The following is a 22,500-nucleotide window of genomic DNA, read 5'->3' on the forward strand; positions in this document are numbered from 1 at the left end:
ATATCTTTAAAAGGGCTGAGGAACGAAGTGTTTTAAGGGGCCTGCGACAACGCGGCAGCCTCCACTACCGAGGCTCCGCCGCCTCGGTAGTTGTCATGGCCGCCATGGGCACGTGACCGCGGCTCGCGCAGGCTTCGTTCCGTCGCTCTGGTTCGGTAGTCCCGGCTTGCCGACTCCCTCCCTTTCTCGTTTAAGGAGTCGGACATTGCCTTTCTTCCCTCAGGAGGACTGCTGTACAGACTCCGAGGAATCTGGTAAGTATGTTATGAGGCTGAACCTGTCGTCTCCCCACAGTGCCGAGCAATAGGGTCAAGCCTTTTTACACCGGTTCCATAGACTCCCGGATAAGTGGTCTACAAAAGTTTCCTCTTAGTGCCTCCAAACAAATGAAAGAAAATCCACGTTAGCCCCACGAATCAATGGTAGTAACAAGCTAGGTTCGCTGAATCCCCTTGCCCGCGTCTCCACTAGCAGTCGGGGTGTCTCATAAGCTATACGTAGGGGGTTGTTTAGGCACCTCTGTCCGCCTCTCCCAGTTGGATAGTATCGGCTTTCCACAAAAATGTCTGTTTAGGAGGGGCTCGCTAGGATATGCGCCTGCGCAAGGTCACGGCGTTCAACTGGTCTGGGCACCGGAGGAAGAGGCTGGGTGGTAAACAGGAAGTGGACCTTCGGAGCTCTGGTGGCGGTAGGTGACTCGGGGACCCAGGGTCTCCAGAGTGGGGGACCGTTGTCGGTAATCAGACTTTTCTTGTGGCAGCCGGTTTAGGCGGCAGGCTCGATCCGACTGTTGTGCTGCGTGGTTTTAAAGACACCCTTCCTTGCATCTGCAGGTGGGTGTGTCGTGTTTCTACCCCACCCTTCGAATTCTTGAAAACCGGAGTGCGAGTCTCTCCCCGGACAGATCGGCCAGGGGCAAAGGACAGAGTATTTAACCCTCTTCGTTCCTAAAGTAAAAGTGTATGGAACTTAAAACATTTTCAGCCACTAAGTGGGAGGGCGAGCTAAAATAGTATTTGTGGAAAATTTAAACTCACAATCAGTATTGTGTGCCACAATTTCTAGGAGGCTTGGTTTATATGTACAGAGATGCTGTATTAGTTTACATACGTTATAAAGGAGGTTTAAGTGGATGATGTTTAGAAGGTTATATATTTTTGAAGCCCTTGTTAATTGGATTGAGTCGTAAGTGAACTTACTCAATTTTTCACTGGGTACACAATGCACTTTCTCTTCCTTAAATATCTGGTGCTCTCCAAAGGCGGTTTTGACATGAATAACTAAATATAGTAAGGGAGATGCATAAAGTAGGTATTTTTAACACTGAGCAGCCCACGCTTTTTTCCCAATAGGAAAAGTTAATGGACAACATTGTATAATGCTTTCAAATTTTCAAATTCAAATTTCAAATAAATCTTACCGAATTTCTACTTCTGGAATCTAACTGCCATAGTTAAGTCTTCAGCTTTGCCTTCCTGTATTATCTTCACTATTCACACAAAAACTTTTAAGCAAGTGGAACACACTTTTTTTTTTTTACCGGAAAGGTGTGAAACTTAATTTTTTTTAAGTTGGAATTTCATTTGGGTAGTTTTTTTTAAATGTCTTGGTTTTTAAGAATCGATATATTTTTTAAATTTATTGATGTATAGTTGATTTACAATGTTGCGTTAATTTCTTCTGTACAGCAAAGTGACTCAGTTATACACACACATATTCTTTTTCGTTATAGTTTATCACAGGATATTGTGCTATACGATAGAATCTTGGTGTTTATCCATCCTGTATACTAGTTTAGGCTTCCCTGGTGTCTCAGTGGTAAAGAATCCTCCTGCCAGTGCAGGAGACGCAGAAGACGTGGTTTTGATCCATGGGTCCAGAAGATCCTCTCAGAGGAAATGGCACCCCACTCCAGTGTTCTTGCCTGCAAAATCCCATGGACAGAGGAGCCTGGTGGGCTACAGTCCATAGGGTCACAAAGTTGGACACAGCTGAGCAACTGAGCACACACATGCGTGCATTGATTCTTGTTAGCTATTCTGTCAAAAGTATATTTATTATAGAACATATGCTATAAATAGTTGGCCTCAGCAGTATCACATGGGAAATATAGTTAATTTAAGACTTCTTTCAAGTATCGTTGGCGGTCTTAATAGGGGTCACCATTTGAACTTGTTTTGGAATTACATTTTCCTGGTCCTATGCCTGTTACATTTTCAGCTGTCCAACCAAAGTCCAGTGCTCTGCTACTCAAAAGTGTAGACTGGGAACCAGCAGCATCAACTTCTGAGGTCTGCCACAGATTGTTGAATCAGAACCTACATTTTTAACAAGAACTCTCACCCCTTGGCCCAGGGTGATTTCTATCACAGTAAAGTTTAATCATTACTGCTCCAGCATGTTTAACATTGCAGTTACTGTGAGCATATTTCCAGATACTTTTTTTTTTAATAGGCTTTACCTAAATAAACATAGGCTGCTATAGACAATTGAAACAAGATTGACTGTGGCAGTGAAGTATTTTATATATATATGTCTGTTTTATATATTTTTATATGAAAGTATATATCCTATGGTAATTTAAAATTTTTACTTAAAAATATTTTAGTACTATTTACATTGCTTATTAAATGTTTTAGTTTTAGTTTTTATACATTTCTTTTTTGTCAATAGGAAATATCTGGAGAAAATGACACACTGGTTTCATAGGAACCCATTAAAAGCCACAGCTCCTGTCTCTTTTAACTACTATGGTGTAGTCACTGGCCCTGCTGCTTCAAAAATTTGCAGGTAAGTGTTAGACAGTCTCTACAAATACTGATTGAGCCACTCTTAGATACAGGGTCCTTTTATAGGGCCGTGAACAGTGCAGAAGTATGTAACACACCATCCCTAACCTTAGACTCCTTGTTGTTTAGTCCTGAAGTCCTGTCCTACAACTTATACATGACATGTGGAGAGTTAAGTCATAGATTATTTAAGCTGGGTCCTAAGTTTTAGACCAGTAAGTGAGTCCTGAAGAGGCTAAAGCAATTACAATTAAAGAGTTAAGACGTATGTTACAACAGTACAAGAGACTCCACAAAGTCATATTTGGATATTGTTAATTGACCAGATACTACATTAATTGAGTTCTGAGCTGGGAGAGATTTCCCTTTGACCTGAAATAGGCTTCATGTTGTTCAGTAGGAGAGAGGACTTGAACTGGGATTTAAATGAATTGTATGCCTTAGATCGGGGTTGCCAGACTGTGTCCTTTAGATTGGCCCACAGCTTGTTTTTATAAATAAAATTTTATTAATTAGAACACAGCTGCCACCACCCCCCCCCCCAATTACAGATTGTCTTTGGGTGCCTTCCCTCTCTACAATAAGGTTGAATATTCCCAAGTGAGACTTTATGGCCCACAAGATCTAGAGTATTTATCAGCAGGCCATTTACAGAAAGAGTTTACTGATCCCTGACTTAGATAGTAAGAAGGGAGAGGAGAAAGTCATTTCTGTTAGGAAAACCTTTGTTCTAGGGAGTGTGAATAGAGCAGTTTCACTGAGAGGTAGATACAAGAGATACAGAGAGATATAAGAGATAGATAACAAAAGAGATAGGTATGAGAGAGGTTTTGAAGGAGGTGTCAACTAGCCAGATTGACTGATTTGCTCTGAAAAGCTGAAAAGAATTCAGTCTATGAGATTCAGAACCTAGATGATCAGGACATTGGTGGTACCATTAAAGGAAAATTAAAAGAATCACTGCTTTTGGTGGAAAGAAGTAATCAGAGCAGAAGGTAGGAAAACCGATGTATTGATCTAGATCAGGAGTTAGCAAGCTTTTTCTGTAAAGGGTTAAATACTGTATACATTTGTATATATTTTAGGCTTTGAGAGCTATACACAGTCACAATTGAATTATTCTTCTTTATTTTACAAAAATAAGCTGTGGGGCATATAAAAACAAGTTATAAGTTGTAGTTTGCCAACCCCTAATCTTAGATTCCTAGACTCTTGTTGTTCAGTTGCTAAGTTGTGTCCTACTCTTTGTGACCCCATGGACTCTAGCAGGCCAGGCTCCTTTGTCCTCCACTATCTCGTAGAGTTTGCTCAGATTCATGTCCATTGAGTCGGTAATGCTATCTAACCATCTCATCCTCTACTGCCCTCTTCTCCTTTTGCCCTCAATCTTTCCCAGCATCAAGGTCTTTTCCAGTGAGTCAGCTCTTCCCATCAGGTGGCCCAAATGTTAGAGCTTCAGCTTCAGCATCAGTCCTTCCAATGAATATTCAGGGTTGATTTCCTTTAGGATTAACTGGTTTGATCTCCTTGAGCTCAAGGGACTCTCACAAGTCTCCTCCAGCACCACAGCGCAAAAGCATCAGTTCTTTGGTTCTCAGCCTCCTTTATGGTCCAACTCTCATATCCGTACGTGACTACTGAAAAAACCATAGCTTTGTCTATATGGACTGCTAGACATTGGTCCCAGCTTAACTGTTTCATCTGTGGCATTGGGCAGGTCTCTTAACTCCTTTGGGTCTAATTACTCATCTATAAAGTTAATAACCTAAATTAGATACTTCTAAGGTACACTTGTCTCAAATTCTGTCATTTTAAGATGAATTTAACTTTACGCAAGTTGGTTTTCAGGTAATGACTGAATGCCTACTTGGAAATAGCTGGCAAAGTATTTGAGCCTTAGAATAGGCCTTAAGGATTCAAATTGTTTTCATAGTCCAGAATGACTCCCTCCAAGCCTTTGGAGGGAGTGTCAGATTCATAAGGTAGCCCATCCCATTTTTGGTCAGCTGCATATAGTTATTGGTATATACTTTCTTGAATCAGCCTCCTAAGAGTTAGTACCAATGCATAAACACTCCATCTGGACCATATAGGATTAAGTTTGTGCTCTCTTCTAAATATTACTGCTATGTTATAGTTCTTCTGAATCTTAAAAGTATTTGAAATGTTAGTATTATTTCACTCAACAAAGAATTTTGAGTATGTGCTTTATCCCAGGCACTTACTAAGTTCTGGATATACAGTCCCTCCTCTTGCTGCTTACAGTTTAGTCTTTCTTTAGTTATCCACACACAATTGTTTTCAGTCCTTCTCTATGTAATATGATTTCTGGATCCCTCACTAAGCAAGTTGCCTTCTGAAATTAGATAGAGAAGTGAAACAGGTGTAGATCTAGGATTAGATGTAAAGTCGTCCTCGTAGATGAGACCTCAGAAGAATGAAGAGCAGGGAGCCAAAGACTGAACATTGTTGGAGGTGGGAATACAAAGGGGACATGGAAGAAAATAGAGGAGTAACTTGTAGAGATAAGAGAAGAATTTGGAAATTTTAGTGTTATTGGAATCAAGGGAGAAAAGAATTTTGGAAAGAGACAATAAGTGTCTGCCACATTTATTGCTGCAGAGAATCAAAGGAGCCAGGAGATGAGGGAGCATTTTTAAAATAACTAGTGGCCTCATTTTTTTTGCATATTTATATGTGTTGTATTATAGAGTGCAATTTTAAAATATGGTTTTGAACTTAAATATATTTTGACATAATGTCAAACTTAGAAATTTTAAGAGGATATTAAAGTTATACACAAAAGTTAAATTTTAATTTTTCAAAAAACTTTTATTGTGAACTGGTCAGATTAATGTACTCTTAATTCCTTCCTCCCATCTTAAATGCTTGTGTTAGTTTGATTATTTTAAATTAAAACTTGGTGTGCATTTTCATGATTTACCCCTTTAATTGGACTGAGCTTATTTTAGTATAATTTCTAAAACAATCATTACTAGAAATTTCACTTATCTCCATTATTAGTCCTAATTAAATTCATTCCTATGTACTTAGAAAGGTCTTAGAAGAGGGTTGTGTACCTGGGTTTAAGCTTTTACAATTGAAACTTTTTAGCCATATTTACATAGATGCATTGTAATATAGCTTACTTTATTATCTGTTTCTGTCTCATATAAGTGACCTGAGATCATCTAGAGCACGACTGCTTGAATTGTTCACTGATTTGAGCTGTAATCCAGAAATGATGAAAAATGCAGCAGATTCGTATTTTTCACTTTTACAAGGTTAGTTTATTCAAATGAACTAAAGTTTTTAAAAACTCAGCTATGGAGAAATCCAAATTTAAGTAGTCTTCTAGGCTATATCCTTTGGTATGCTTGAGTTTCAGAAATGTGAAAATGTAAAGGTGGTACGTGGTCTTTATAACATTTTGAAAATTAAATGTGTGTATATTTCATATTATGTTCCCTTAGGAGAAGGGGAGTGCGGTTGGAGGTTTCATTCAGGTACCTGAAAAAGTCATCTGAATAATGTTCTAAAGAGAACACTCGGTATTTCTTGTAAAATTTAAAATGTTGTCTTCCTTTTTATAGGTTTCATTAATTCATTGGATGAATCTACCCAAGAAAGCAAGTTACGATACATTCAAAATTTCAAGTGGACTGATACATTACAGGGACAGGTTCCAAGGTGAGCAGCACCAAGGGTACTAAGTTGAAACCATTTTTGTAACTATTTAGATAGTGGTTTAACTCATAGCTTCGGTATTAAAGAAACAAAATACAAATCTGGTCAGCATTTTCCTTTCTCGGGAAATTAATGAAAAAATGTTGACGTAAACTTCTAATACAGTCTATTAAGTAAAAGCAAAATTTGTTTGTCCTGGACCACATCTGTTTTTGAGATAATCAGTGTTAAATGTTAACTAGAATTGAGAAGCCTTGCTTTTTTTTTTTTTTAACACCAAAAATATTTTGTATTGGGGCATAGCCGATTAACAGTGTTAACAGTAGTAACCATGGTAGTGATGGTTGCAGGTGAACAGCAGAGTGATCGGCCATATACACACATGTATCCGTTCTCCCCCAAACCCCCTCTCCAGAGTTCCACGTGCTGTATAGTAGGTCTTTGTTGGTTATCCATTTTAACAACCTTGACTTTTAATAATACACAAAGAATGGTTTGAGAATTTGAAATCCGAATTCCCAAAATTGGCCTTTGCCTCCATTCAAGCAGAGCTGAGTTTTGGTTTCTCCATTCCTTTTCTTTTCTGATGGAGAGTTCAGAAGTCTTCGGTCACTCTTCTTTTTTCTTTCTCCCTCGTTCCACCCCAGCTCCATGCTTTTTTGACTCACAGTACTGTGTTTATTTTTCTGTAATTTCAGTGTTTCTGCTCTTTTTAAAAACTTCCGCTCAAAACTTTATCAGTCACCTGAGACTAGTTAGATTGTAATAGGAAGCTGATTATAATCGTGCTGAATTTTTAACTGCCTTTTTAAAAAAAAACACCATTGGGTTCTGGGTTTTTTTCCCCCAAAATTTTTTTTTTGTATTGGGGAATTAGCCATTAACAATGTTGTGATAGTTTCAGGTGAACAGCGAAGGGACTCAGCCATACGTATACATGTACCCATTCTTTCCCCAAACTCACCGTTGGGTTCTTTAAATGGTCATATATCTGTGTCTCAATTTGCTTTAGAGTTACCTTTATAAAATCAGAAAGGAAGAAAATTGGGATTGCTGAACAGCCAGGGCAGGCATTACAGTGGAAGGAGTGTGGAATTTGGATTCATACACATGGAGATGCAACCTCAGAGCTTCTGTTATGTGAATATTTGCTTCCTCAGCTATATGTTGGGGTTACAGGTATAGGGCTTCTGTGAGCAGCAAAACAGGAAATCTTACGTTAAGGGACTAATGTAATGTCAGACATTGAATAGACATTCAGTAAATGTTAGTTTCCTTTGTTCCTTTGGAATATTGTATGTGGAATTCATAAACTGGGTAGGAAGTTAGGGACCGTGAATCCCTTCCAAATTTTAATATTCTGGGATACCAAGGTTTTCTGAGTAAGTTCTCATTTTCTATTTTCTTTATGTACTCCTTTGTACTTCATCTACACTTGAAGGAATATTTATCTTAAAAACTTTTTTCTTTAAAAGAATCAAAGCTCTATCATTCAATTACAAAACTTTGGCAGATTCTAAAGTGTTCCCATTTTTTTAACAACATTTCTCAGCATAGTTTTATGAGACAGTGAGGAATTAATTATATGATAAAGGTCTTAAGTTATAATGTTGACTATTCATTACATCTGAGATTTTTAAGTTATTTTATCCTTGATTGCTGCTTATTTAATGGAAAGTGTGCTGTGAGTGTATCTGTTCTGAAAAATATCTTTATCAAGTATACATACTCTTAACTACTACCTAGATGTGGTACAGTAGAGATAGAGTGTTCGGGAGCAAGGCAGATTGAAAGAAGGGGTGGGCAAGAGAGAGCTCTTCATGAGGCTTTTATATAAATTAACAAAACTATCCTATTACTAAAGGTAAAGTTATACATTTGGTATGCCTCCTAGGTCACCATTGCTGGAATTACTAGATGTGGTTATAAGACATAATTCATTGGAAAGCTCTCAGTGCTGAAAAATATAAGCTCTTAAACTATGCATTAAATTTGTTTTGGCATGAGAAACTATTTTAAGGAGTTTGTTCATAACTGTCATATTTTGATGTTATATTAAACAGGATCACTTTTAAGTCATTTTTGAATTATATGTTTTGTAATGAATCTTTTTTTTTTAATCTAAAAAGTTTCCATGTCTCTGTTCATTTTAAGATGGAGACAACAATTAAATAAAACATGCAAAGCAGAGTCACAATTCTAGTTTCTTCCCTTTGGATAATTTTTCTGTGTCTTTAGTATTATGTGTGTATATAAGGGTATTACTTCTGGTTATATAAGGGTATTCTGGTTTTTTACTTAATCATTTGAGACCAATGCAGTAATACATGAAGAATTTTCAGGATCTTAACAATAGTGAATAAAAATATTATCTTTTTTGTTTCATAAGCTTTTTACCATCTTTCTGTTGTATTTAGTGATAGAATCTGAAGGAAACAAGATGTAAAAAATACTTATCTTTAAGACCTTTTTTTTTTTTAATAATACACTGATTGACTTAGCATTCAGAATCTTCTGCAGGTTCACATCTTGGCTTTTCGTTCTCTTGTTCCTCGACTTCTCTTTATAAATTGGCAACTTCAATCAAGCTAGTTAGGTCACTGCCATCAGAAAAATCTTTATCCTTTCTTGTGCTATAACAGTGTCATTCCTTCATCTGGAATGTCTTTCTGCTTCCCTTCTAGCCATCTTTCAAGGCACAGTTCAGATTCTGTTTATACCAGTAAGTCTTCAGTCATTCTAGCCTATGATCTTTCCTCTGAAATCTGTTTTCTTAAAATATGGTAGTTGCTCCAGAAGCAACAGGATACTTGTTAAAAATGGCAGAGTCTGCACACTTGTAGACTTTTTTTGTGAGATAAGTTCCAGAAATCTGTGTTTTTAAAGCTATTCAGTATACAGTAACCTTTGGGAACTATTGTTCTCATGTTTACTGTTACGGAGTACATACTGGACCTTCATGTTTAGTCATTTCTTGAATTTTTATTTTTAATAGAGGATAATTGCTTTACAGTGTTGTCTTGCTTTCTGCTGTACAACACTGTGAATCCCCCATAAATACACATATACCTCTTCCCTCTTGAGCTTCTCTCTCACCACCACCCCCATAGTCATTTGTTGCTAATTATATGTGCGCTTGTGTTTTATCTCCCCACCGATATTAAATACAAGGACTCTCTTCATTTTTTCAGTGGGTATTTAGCTCTATAATTTTGGGTAAGATTTATTGCAGGATTCATATAGAGATGTCTCAATCATGGATAGTACTTAATGATCATGTTTATAATTCTAGTGCCCAGCAGGATGCTGTTTTTGAATTAATTTCCATGGGATTTAATGTTGCTTTATGGTATACCAAATATGCTTCAAGACTGGCTGGAAAAGAAAAGTAAGTTAAAAGGAGAGGGTTATATGCATATGTACTATTTTTCAAATATTTCAGGCCTACTGATTAAAGTACCACTTCTGATAAATGTAAGGTTGCCTCATAATGTTGGTATTTTTAAGTACCAGAATCACAGAGCCCGCTGTTAAAAGCAAAAAGAGTTTTAATAATCTTGTCATGGGGATGGTCTTTCTAACTAAAACCTCAAACTATGAAAAGAAAATGTTGACTATTTGACTGCATAAAAGTACCATAAACAAAGTTTAAAAACAAATGACAGATTGGGCCTAAGAAATTGTAGTGCATCTGACAAATTGTTTTTATAATCTGTGCTGTTACAGATCAACAGGGAAAAGACCAACAAATCAATTGAAAATAAGCAAAGGACATAAACAGGCAATTCACCAAAAAAGACAAAGGCTTATAAGTATGTGAAAGATGTTTTGAAGGATTAAGGGACTGTGAAATAAAATGAGATAGAGTTTTTACAATAGTACAGGTGAATGTCAGCAATAGGAAGCTGGCAACTACCAACTGTGGTACAGCTGAACGTGGGAATAATAATCCGCAGCCATTTAAAAATGGGGTTGAATGTATGTGCTGATGTGAAATAGTGTCTGAAGTAATTTAGGTGATTAAAACAAGAGTAGAGTGAATACTGTGTATGTGTGTGTTTTTCAAGTATGTGCATGCTTTACATGTATATTGATTTATGCTTGTTTATGTATGAAAAGTATCTGGAAGGAAAAGCAAGAAGCCTTTGTCCAGACCCCTGGACAGGAGCTCTTTTTCATTTGTCATCTCTTCTTTTTGGATTTTTTTCATGTGCATTTGTTAGTTTTCTAAGTGTTAAGTCAAATTTTTTACAAGGAAGAAAACATAGTGAAAAACACAAATGATTGACTTTTGCAGTTTTATGAGAATATATTAGTTGTTGGTTTTAATACCAGAAGCAGGATTCATCCTGTAGCTAACGTCACCTCTCTCTCTCCTTCAGCATAACAGAGGATGAAGCAAAAGAAGTCCATCGAAGCTTAAAAATTGCAGCTGGGATTTTTAAACATTTAAAGGTAATAATAGAATATGTTAATACTTAAATTGTTGAAATAATTTTTATTGCCTTCTTGGGGTGAAGGAATTATTTAATCATGTAAAAAGAACTAGTGTGTGTTCTGTTTTCCTTATATTAAGTACCTTGTTGATGAGTGCAGCCAATTAACAGAATATCGTCTCCACTTCAGAGAATCATCCATGACTTTTATAATTAGATGATGCAGGTGGTACTTCACTGCTTGTTTTTCTGTCTCTTCTGAAAAGATAGGAGAAAGCAAAACACAAAATCTGATAGTTCTCAGCATTTCTCCTTGCTGTCTGCACACTTAGCAGGAGTATTCATGATTCTGCAAAATGGAATTTTCTGAGTATATTCTCTGTATTAGAGTGAAAATGCTAGCAGGTCAGTCAGTACACACTAATTATATTTAATTTCCTGGAGATGTGATGGGAATAAGGGAAAAGACTAAAATGTTTTCCAACCAGAATTACCCCCACTTCATTCTAATTAAACCAATATTTACTGAAGCCTCCTGGAAGCCAGTGTTGCACTTTCTCATGAGGAGATAGTTTTATGGTGATGGAAAGAGCTGTGATCCTGAGTCTGCTACAGAATTGAGCTTCTTTGTATCTCCTAGTAGTAATGTGAATGAACAGTTCTGGCTCTCATGCAAAAGGGAACTAGGTTACCATGTCAGTGAAACATTTTCTAAATTGAGAATATGACTTGCATATCTAAGCAATGTATCCTGACCCAGATTTTGCTCTTGAGTTTCTTATCTTGACAAAAGTTTATTAAAAAACTTTAAAAGATTTAGTGTACAGCAACTTTTATTCTCTGTAAGCTTCATATTGCTCCTTCATACACAATTTTTATTTGTATCCTAAATTTCTGATAAATCCCCAAATCAGGTGTCTCATAACTTCCATTTTCTTTATCTCTAACAACTGAGTTAAAATTTGGCTTCTTTGTTGATTTTTGTTTTTTTTTTCTCTCTCAGGAAAGTCATATCCCAAAGCTCATTACACCTGCAGAAAAGGGGCGGGATTTAGAGGCACGACTCGTAGAAGCTTACATCATCCAGTGTCAGGCTGAAGCTCAAGAAGGTATCCTAAATATTGTAAGGTTGTTGTTGTTGTTGTTGTTGAAGAATTAGCATTTCACTCTTCTTTTTTAAAAATCAGTTAGCTGGAATTAAGTTTCAGAATTTGGGAAATTTATAGTGAGGAATGACTTTTAGCATTTGCCTCCATTTTTCGTTAGCAGGAAAGGACTTACAGTTTAATGACTCTTAAGAGGATTCTGATTTCATGCATTTCTGGTAGCATAAAATTAAGTCTGTAACTCATCTTTGCCTCACCAACTTTTTTTTCTCTTCCACTGTTTGGCTTACCTTGAAATCTTCACTTTTGAATGGCAGGAAATAAAGAGTTATATGAAAATAATGAGACTTCATAGGCTTTTGTTGTTCTTTATTTCAAACTGTAGTGCCCTGAAAGTATTTGTTTTCTCTTACATCATGCAATTTTGTAGTAGTGGTTTTCTGTGAATAGTAAGTAGCTAGTGATTATGTCAGAGAAGGCAGTGGCACCCCACTCCAGTACTCTTGCCTGGAAAATCCCATGGACAGAGGAGCCTGGTAGGCTGCAGTCCATGGGGTCACTAAGAGGCGGACACGACTGAGCAACTTCACTTTCACTTTTCACTTTCATGCATTGGAGAAGGAAATGGCAACTCACTCCAGTGTTGTTGCCTGGAGAATCCCAGGGACGGGGGAGCCTGGTGGGTTGCCGTCCGTGGGGTCGCACAGAGTCAGACACAACTGAAGCGACTTAGCAGCAGCAGTGATTATGTAAGGAAATGATACCAGCACCAACAAACTCAGTGTTTGGTTTGTTTACATTTGTATTTTCTGCAGCTTACTTTTCATGTTAAAACTTTTAACAAAAAACTTCAGTGGATTAAAATCCCGATAGATGGGAGACTATCTTTTCCTTTTATAATTGAACTTAAAGTGAATGCAAGGGAACTTAATCATATAATACACTTCATTGTATTTTTGTTATAGTAACAATTGCTCGAGCAATTGAGCTGAAACATGCTCCTGGACTAATTGCTGCTCTGGCATATGAAACAGCCAATTTCTATCAGAAAGCTGGTAAGTTTACAGTTCTGTTTTTTAGTCTTTAGGTTTTCACAGTAAGCTGTTGGCTTAGTAGGCAACAAGCAAAACCAAAGGATTTTCAGATTGTTTCATCATTTGCAAAGCTGGAATAATATCTACATTATTTTATTACCCTTATTTAAAAGAAAAGAATTACAAATGTTCACAGTTGATAGGCTCCATAATTTCTAGTGAAAAGGACAGTGCTGTCCTTTTTAACCAGTTATGTCTAATAGTTAAACTATTGTTTTTCTTTTGAAGTGTTTTTGATCTTTATAACAACTTTATATTACTGTCCTTATTTAGGTAAGAAACTGAAATCCAGAGAATTAGCATAACTAATTTGTAATTTAACAGCTTGCAGGTGTGAGGCTGGGACTAGTGCTCAGGTCTTCTCCTCAATCTGGTTTTCTTTTCAGTCACTTATTTAGGAAACATGCATATGTTTCTGTTTATGGGATGGTTACCCTTTTAGTTGCTGAGTGTACCGATTCGCAGCCTAGGGAAGAAGAAAAACATGTAACCACATTATTATAACATGAAAAAGGTGTTGTCACAGGGGTGAAATAAAAACCTAAAGGATCTGGGTATGCTAGAGAAAGCTTTCTAAAGGAAGTTGGTGGTTTAGTCTCATTTTGAAATAGAAATAGAAATTCTAGGTTTGCTTGGATGCTTTAGCTTATGGAAAGAGTAGAAAATTCTGTAGTACATACAGAGATAAGAAAGAACTTAGTGCATTCTGGAACCTTTAGACAGATGCTCTTAGCTGAAACAGAATGAGTGGTAGGAGCAAAGGGTAAGAAAGTATGCATGTGTGAGATTACAAATTGATTCGTAAGCCTATGTAAGAAGTTTGGCCTTTGTTCAGTAGCTGTTTGGGACTCCTTAAAAGATAAAACTGATAAACTCCTTAAAAGAAGTAGAAGTGATTTGATTGGGTTTGAATTTAAGAGCCGTATTATTGCAAGCTGAAAAATGGGCCTGCTAGTGAAGTAGTAGTAAGGCTGACCGTAATCACTTCTTCCTAAGTACTATGGAAGAAATAATGAAAGCTTGACAAAGACAGCAAAGTAGGCCATGGAGAGGAAGAAATAGATTTGAGAGGTGTTGGGAAGGAGATATGATCATGCGTATTTTATACAAGATGCAGCAGTGGGGTGGTGAATAAGGGTTAGGAGAGTATCCTTGTTTCTGACTTGGATGTCTAGAGTACTCTTTGCATTGTTATTTACATAAAATATTTAAAAGAGATACTCTAAGAGTATTTGTATTTCTCTCGAAGTTCTCAGTCATTTCTATTTTATCATTATCTCCAACTTAAATTACATGAATCATCAAATCAAAGAGGTGCCCTGGTATTTAACCTGTCTTATTGTGTAGTTAAAATATAGTTATGGGAAAATGAATCACTGTAAATAAAGTTTTTAAAATGTAAATGCTTGAGTTTTAGGTGTGAATGGCATTCTGCTTTTAGCATCTGAACACATGAACTAAAAGTCTTCTAGTGAATCAGGGTGAAATTATATTTTGCTTTTTAAAATGTAACTTTAGATCATGCTTTATCCAGTTTGGAGCCTGCATACTCTGCTAAATGGAGAAAATATCTTCACTTGAAAATGTGTTTCTACACAGCTTATGTAAGTATTTTTCACCCAAAACAATGTGAGTTACTGTCTCTTCAGCCCCTTGAGTGCCAATTCTGTCATTTCTCCAGGCTCTTCGTTAGCATTTTACAAATAATGGACAGCTCTCAGTAAATGTTCCCTGATAGTCAGTGCAGCCATTGTGGAGTAAAGTGGGTGGAAGGAGATGATGTAGAGCTGGGTTATAGCAATGGAATTGCTATTTGATTCAAACCCACTTAAGCTGCAACCTTCTGCAAACTTCATAAGAATTCTCTATAATTTTGTCCTGTTCATTGGGAAAGATATTTACTAATTCTAATCTTAAGACTTAACCATGCAGTATATCAACCTGGGTTGGTGAAGAATTATTAATAAAATTTCTTATAGCTTATAATCTGCTTTTAGACACACTGTGTAACACCCTGTGCAATCCCAGATTTGATGTAGATATTTGAAGAGTAAATAGCCTACTCTAGGCTGGCAACTTTTTCTTAAAACCTGGTTAGTCCTTAATCTCAAAGTCCTCCTTCCCTCTACCCTCTGCATTAGCTCTGTTTGTTTGTTTTTTTATACCAACAGAGATGGGGGTTAGCTTATTCAAGGAAAGAAGTGTAAGGGATTGCATTGATTCTTCCAACAATGCACAAAAGCATTTCTTTATCTGACGCATATAGAAAACAGTGACAGTGGAAAGCATCTTTTGAGAAGAGAATGAATAAAAATATGTGTGTGTGTGTTTTTTTTAATCAGGCTTATTGTTATCATGGTCAGACTTTGTTGGCTAGTGATAAATGTGGTGAAGCAATCAGATCACTCCAAGAAGCAGAAAAATGTAAGTATCCCACCAGAATATTAACTCCCCTTTTAAAAACTAATGTTTTATCAGAAAGAGGAATAGGCAGTTAAAAGAGATTTTGGCTGAGATCATGAAAGGGAATGAGATTAAGAGAAGTATTGAAGAAAGAAGTGCTTCAAAAACCTCAAACTTCTAGAACATACCTACCTACCGCTTAACATTATTGTTGGTATTACTCTTATACTAGGTAAAGAGCATCTCTGATGAATAGCGTTTTTAGTATAAACAATAATTGATTATAAGCAAATAACTTTATATCCTTTCACATTCAGTTTATGCAAAGGCAGAAGCATTATGCAAAGAATATGGAGAAACCAAAGGACCTGGACCAACAGTCAAACCTTCGGGACACTTGTTCTTTAGGAAACTTGGAAATCTTGTGAAGAACACTCTAGAAAAATGTCAGCGAGAAAATGGATTTATGTGAGTACAACTCAATATATGATTTTAGTAATATTGATAATGGTATAGTGTATATAGTCAGCCCTCTGTAGTCTATGGGTTTCACATCTGTGAGTCCACCAACCACTGATAGGAAATATTCAGGGGAAAACAATTCTAGAGAGTCCTCAAAAGCAAAACTGCAATTTGCTGCAGGCCAGTCACTATTTACATAGTATTTACCTGAGTTCGATCCCTGGGTTGGGAAGATCCCCTGGAGAAAAGAAAGGGTACCCACTCCAGTATTCTGGCCTAGAGAATTCCATATAGTCCATGGGGTCGCAAAGAGTCGGACATGACTGACTTTCACTTTACGTTGTGGGCTGCCATCTGTGGGGTCGCACAGAGTCAGACAAGACTGAAGTGACTTAGCAGCAGCAGCCGTATTTGCATATAACCTACACATCCTCCTGTAAACTTCAAATCATCTCTAGGTTAGAGATGCAAATACTACTTCATTGCATATAAGGAACCTGAGCATCTGTGGATTTCAGTGATGAGGATCCTGGAACCAATCCACCAAAGATACCAAGGGACAACTATATTTATAATGTTTAAATAGTAATATTGTTTTAATAATAGCACAGTTTGTTACCTCTATTCCTATATGTTTCATATCAAGTTGCATTTAAGTTGAGCATTAATTTTCCATTTAAATTGTTGATAGGATTCACTTATGTTGGACCTAACTTTATTCTACTTCTGATAATGACCCGTAAAAGCAGATTGTAAAACACACATGAATTATTAACTTCAGCCCACTTCTTCTGTCCTAACTTTCTCTTACCTTTGTTTCTCTGCCATCCCTTCTCCATCTGTTACGCACATATAATACATATCTTCTGTTGACATATTCATCTCCTTCTAGTTTTGGTCATGTATAAAGAAGGGAAATCAGTTTTCTATCAGTCCTGTCTAGTTCTGTCAAGCAGTTTTCCATTATTAAATCAGTGCTGTTCAAGCTGTAGATGAGCACCTGTGTAAGCTGGTAGAATTAATTTTGTCCCTGCTTTTGTCTCTTGCATTCTTCCCGTTTATATTCTAGTTCTGGTCATGCTGTGCTCTTTCACTTCTTTGAACATGCCCAGTTTAACTTTTCATCACCCCAGAAGGCATCCCTGACCCCCCAAAAAAAGACCCCCCTCTTTTGTGTTTTCACAGCGCTCTACATCCCTCATAGCTTCAGTTACATTGCTCTGTAGATGACAGGGTTTCTTGACTTTGTCACCTACTCATCTGTAAGCTGTGTGAGACAAGAAATTATTTTCTATGTTAATCTATGTTAAATTGTAATTTTCTTGCATAGGCTCTTGGACACAGGTAGACACTCAAATAGTTAAAAAATGAATGAATGAATTGCTATTTATATTTTTTTTGCAGTTACTTTCAAAAAGTTCCAACAGAAGCCCCACAACTGGAACTCAAAGCAAATTATGGTCTCGTAGAACCTGTACCTTTCGAATTTCCTCCTCCAAGTGCGCACTGGACACCAGAAACATTGGCTGCTTTTGATCTCACCAAAAGACCCAAGGATGACAGTGTAAGAGATGGATTGTTTCCGTTCATTCACAGCATTTTAAGAGAATTCAGACTTCACAGTCTGATGTTGTTCTCTAAATAGATAGGTTTGTCTAAATGTTACGTTAGCTAATCACAGCGCTTTGTGTAAAATCTATTGTAGAACTCTCTCACAGATAAACCTCTAGGCCTCAGTTGCCTTCTGATTTCTTACATAGTTGACTGATATGTTTTCAACACATTACCTCGCCATTTTACAGTTGGTCAGAGCCTCTCTTAGGAGTGTGGGAAGACAGGTGTTAAAAGGATGCCTCATCCAGTGTTCATCGTGCTATCGCAGTGTGGTTTTGATTTAGCATAGCGCATGCTATTTGAAGATTTGACCTAATTTCAACATTCTGTGAGATCATCCAGGGGCAAAATAAGATTTCTTTTATTCATTTATATCTTAAGTATATCTTAGTGTGCTAAATAAAATGGTAGATTAAGTGGAAATTTTGAGGTTTGGCTACCAAAAGACAAGAGGTCTGTGAAGAAAAGGGATAGGAATTACTTTACAGACATAGCCCCTTCCTTGAAATTTTTTTTTTAATTTTTTAAAAATTGTATTACTGTGTTTGACTGCACTGGGTCTTTGTTGGGGTCCACAGGCTTCTCTGGTTGTGGGACACAGGGCCAGTGGTTGCAGCCTGTGGGCTTAGTTGCCCTGAGGCCTGTGGAATCTCAGTTCCTTGACCAGGAATTGAACCTATGTCCCCCTGCGTTGGAATGCAGATTCTTAACCACTGAAGCACCAGGGAAGTTCCTGGTTTTGTTTTTTATATATAATTTTCTACCCATACTAAAACCATTATTCCTAAAAATAGCAATTTTTGCATCCTGTTCAGCCTTTTAAAATAGTCCTAAGAGGTAGCCTGTTAATGTCACAAGTAATCTTTGAACTTAAGGGTTCCACATTTATAGATTGATCACTCAATTTCCCCCTCCTCAGGAAGACTAAGAATACCATTAGCTTGATTTTTGCCTACCTATCGAGGTTTTCATCTTCAGTGAAAATGTTGCTTTCCTATTTTGTCTTTAGTTGAATTGGTTGGTATGTAGCTTCTGCCACAGCTTTGGTGGTCTCAGTAATACATTTTAATATATCCCCTTTATATTGTGTGAAATAGAATAGACCTAGTGTTTTGTTTTCCAGATCTTAGTTTATGTACTTACAACTGTATTTTTCTTTCTTCTAGGCTAAACCCAAACCAGAAGAAGTGGTGAAACCTGTGAAAGAACCAGATATCAAACCTCAAAAGGACACTGGGTGCTACATCTCCTAAAATACATTGATCCAGTGTGCACTTTGAATTTGTCTACCAGTAGATAGGATAAACCATGGAACTTCATGTATCTTGCAATGATTTCTCTAAAGCCTATAGATTAATTTAGTACATTCAGAGGGAATCTTCCTTCAGTTTATTCTTGATTTCTAACACAGTAGAGATGTTTTCTGCTTTGTTTCCAAACTCCTTTTGAATCAGGACAACTTGTGGACAATTTTTATTGCACCTCTAAAGGGCATATTTGGGGATTGGGTTTTTTCTCCGAACATCTGGGTAGTAGTCAGTTTCAGGTTAAACACTATAGGCCAGAATCATGTGGTTTCAGGTGTGTTTTTCTATCTTCACAAAGAAAAATTTATTTTCCTTCCTCTTATTTGATACCAGAAGAATGACAAGAATCGGTTTTTAACAGATAGTTTTTTCCCCTCTCCATTTTGTCAGCTGGTAGCACAGGGTTGTTACATTCCGTGTCAGTTATCTTTTCTGGTGGGGAAAAAAATTACTTTCAGTTAAGGATCAAAAAATCTTCATACCAAATCACTTACACATGTTGGATTACTCATTAGGTTTATAGGTATATTAAGACCATCCAAAAACTTAACACCTCTGCTGGTAGCCCTGCACTTCATTTCAGCCTCAATAAACAAACCTACAATATTTTTTAAAGTAGTTTTTGTAATGGATTTTTTTTTACTTAGGGGACAGAACTTTGTAACAGCTCTTAGTGTTTCTATGTGAGAAGACAGTGAAATGTTTTTGTAGAAGTCATATATTGCATGATGAAAAGAAGGAACTTGAAACCTAAACAAGATAGGTTGTCCTGAATTATACTTGGTAAATCTCTACTTCTTTGTTGCAGAAGATAGAGTAATGCCTTTGTTACCTGATATCAGTGTAAGTGGTTTTTCTATAGTTTTCTAATAACACCCATATCAGAATTGTAATGCTTTAGGTCAAAGGCCATAGCAAAAACTTAGTCAACAGATATGGTATATCTTAAAAACAGCTTGTAATATTTGAAATAGTTTAGTATATACACAATCCTGGGAAATAGTGGATATTTAATACTTTAACAAGAATCACCCCTGTAGATTTATCTTCCTTTGAGTTTCCTAGGGTGTTAGCTAATTTTTCTGTTATAAATGACAGGTTGGTTCAAATAATAGAAACAGTAGTGTATGTTAAGAGCTTACTCCATGCTAGGCACTGTGCTGAGCACTTAAATAGATAAACCTTTGAATCTGCACAGCAATTCTGTGAGAAACAAGTAGAATCTGCACAAAGTATTGAGATAGGAATAAACATTACATTAGGAAGAATAAATATATTATGCCTATCTGAATCAGGATTGTGTTCAAATAAATGATTATTTAAATCATAGTTTATATTCTTGGGGAAAAAAGCTATATAGAATCAGTGAGGGTGTTTTTCTAACATATGAAAATGCTGATTACTCCTTGCTGTATTACACTTAATATTTGAAGCTGCAGTTTCCAGAATAAGTGAAGTAATAACTGGGCAGACATTTAGTTTTATTTTGTTGTTTATAGAAAAAGACACTTTAATTTCACTGTATTTTCTGTGCTTTTCTGCCATTTACTGACAAGACTTTAAACTGTACTTGATGCCAGCTTATTACTCTTGGCCTAAGATCTATTTATTTTAGGAACTAGTGCTTATTTAGCCTAGTTACTAAATTTTCACGTTGACATTTTAATGGATTCTACTACTATATATGAAATGAAAACATGTAATAAATGCACAGTGCTTCTGTAAAATGCAGTAAATACTGGTATTAACATTTAATCAATTGGCAACTTCAACATAAGCAGATAGTAAATATTCCGTTGACTCAGCAAACGTGACACTTTTTGACTAAACTATCCCATTTTATATATATGTATATATATATATACTGTCCTTTGAAAATGGTGTTGGAAATTTGGGGAAGTTAACAAATGTAACGAAGTTGCATGAAGGTCTTAGAGAGATGTAACTATTTGTGTTAACTGTTGCACACTTAGTTTAAACCAGATAATGACAGCTAACATCCTGCTAAAGGTGTTAATACACTGAATTATCTTTTTATTTATGAAAATAAAAGTGATTTTACTTACAATTTCATTGGAATTTTTTGTTTTTCAATAAATGTTTTTCATGTTTATTAAGCTGGTAACAAGGTTCATACAATGTAAAATCATAGTTCTTTACAGTTATATTTTAAAATGACAGATGCATTTGTATCTGTTGCTTTATGCTACATGAATTCATTAAAATATTCAATGCTCCTTGACCTTTTCAGTTTTTCTTTGGCTTACTGGTACTTATCTTTTCATTTCAAAGCAAGGTTTCAAATCAGCCTGCATATAGTCTTTTTATTTTTTAATATTTATTTATTTATTTGGTTGCAAAAGACCCTGATGCTGGGAGGGATTGGGGGCAGGAGGAGAAGGGGACGACAGAGGATGAGATGGCTGGATGGCATCAATGAGTCAATGGACATGAGTTTGGGTAAACTCTGGGTGTTGGTGATGGACAGGTAGGCCTGGCATGCTGCAATTCATGGGGTCTCAAAGGGTCGGACACGACTGAGCGACTGAACTGAACTGAACTGGGTCTTATTTGAGGCATGCAGGATCCTTGATCTTCACTGTGGCATGAGATATCTTTAGTTGCAGCATGTAAACTCTTAGTTGGAGCCTGTGGAGTCTAGTTCCCTGACCGAGGATCGAAGCCAGGCCCCCTGCATTTGGAGTGTGGAGTCTTAGCTGCCAGACCACCAGGGAAGCCTCCAGCCTGCATGTATCTTATTCACAGTATTAGCCAGCATGCTGCAGTCTTGTGTACTATGGTGAGCTAAGTGAGAGACCTTATCACTATACAATATTCTGCGGAGAAATTTGGGAGCTTTGAGGTGGCATTTTCAGTACTATATAAATGTACTCAAAATCATATTCAGAAGTATTGCCTTCTAGAGTAATCGTGGTATAGAAAATAAGGCATTTTTTATCTCAATATGTGCATAAAAATAAACGTGTGATTTGGTTTACTTGAATTTTGTATCTAAAGACTGAGTTACTTGCTTAGAATTTACATTTTTGTTTTAAGAAAAACTTTGTAGTAAACTCTAGAGATTAAAATAGTTAATCTGGAGGGAGAGCCTCCTGTGAACCATAGAAGAAAAAACTACATCGGGCTGTGCTTATCCAAAAGGCCAGAGCTATCACGCAATTCGACGTATCTGATGCCTGTGATGCGCTTGAGGTGAGTCTCAGAGAAAATGTCGGATCACCCTTTGGCTTGATACTGTCTACAGCATCTCTGGCCATTTGCCTCAAGCTATTCCTCAGCTTTCTGGGGCTGGCTGGGCAGGGCCTCAGGTGGCTGCAGCTCCCAGGCTGGTCGCCTCCAGAATTTGGACGAATTTCCTAGATCATCTGCTATGATGTAAGAAAAGTTGACAAATACCCCAATAGCACAGGTATGTTAGTAACGTCACTTACCCATGGTGTTTGGGTACGTGTACAGGGTCTAGTACTGAAAATAAAGATTAATGGAAAAGTCCTGCCAGGTCAGCATTTCTCAAAGAGGAGCAGTGGTTTGTTTATACTGTTCGTTTACTCCTATTTCCTCAGAATTCCTCTGCCTGCCTG

General features: G+C 36.8%; 1 protein-coding gene across 4 annotated transcripts; it reads left to right on the forward strand.

The window, feature by feature from the left end:
- The first annotated feature begins 171 nt into the window (after positions 1 to 171).
- BROX (BRO1 domain and CAAX motif containing) lies at positions 172 to 21,140 on the forward strand. Of its 4 annotated transcripts, none has more exons than XM_061382270.1 (13): positions 172 to 254; positions 2,674 to 2,790; positions 5,967 to 6,073; positions 6,383 to 6,479; positions 9,769 to 9,864; positions 10,859 to 10,931; positions 11,916 to 12,021; positions 12,984 to 13,073; positions 14,631 to 14,716; positions 15,455 to 15,536; positions 15,833 to 15,983; positions 17,382 to 17,541; positions 18,758 to 21,140. In XM_061382270.1, exons 2-13 carry the CDS (start codon positions 2,690 to 2,692, stop codon positions 18,842 to 18,844), a joined length of 1,236 nt encoding a protein of 411 aa, XP_061238254.1. In that variant the 5' UTR covers positions 172 to 254; positions 2,674 to 2,689; the 3' UTR covers positions 18,845 to 21,140. The 4 variants fall into 4 exon arrangements, with proteins under 4 accessions (XP_061238254.1, XP_061238255.1, XP_061238256.1 ...); XM_061382271.1 differs by lacking the exon at positions 172 to 254 and adding an exon at positions 585 to 688; XM_061382272.1 differs by lacking the exon at positions 172 to 254 and adding an exon at positions 655 to 833.
- Positions 21,141 to 22,500: the final 1,360 nt, after the last annotated feature.

This window comes from Bos javanicus, chromosome 16 (genome assembly GCF_032452875.1).
Source record: "Bos javanicus breed banteng chromosome 16, ARS-OSU_banteng_1.0, whole genome shotgun sequence".
Classification (NCBI taxonomy): Eukaryota; Metazoa; Chordata; class Mammalia; order Artiodactyla; family Bovidae; genus Bos; species Bos javanicus.

Excerpts from the sequence above, each read along its gene's own strand:
- BROX (XM_061382270.1), top strand. The coding sequence starts at position 2,690 with ATGACACACTGGTTTCATAGGAACCCATTAAAAGCCACAGCTCCTGTC. Across the intron at positions 10,932-11,915 it reads GGATTTTTAAACATTTAAAG|GAAAGTCATATCCCAAAGCT; the intron begins GTAATAATAGAA and ends TTTCTCTCTCAG. Across the intron at positions 15,537-15,832 it reads ACTCCAAGAAGCAGAAAAAT|TTTATGCAAAGGCAGAAGCA; the intron begins GTAAGTATCCCA and ends TTTCACATTCAG.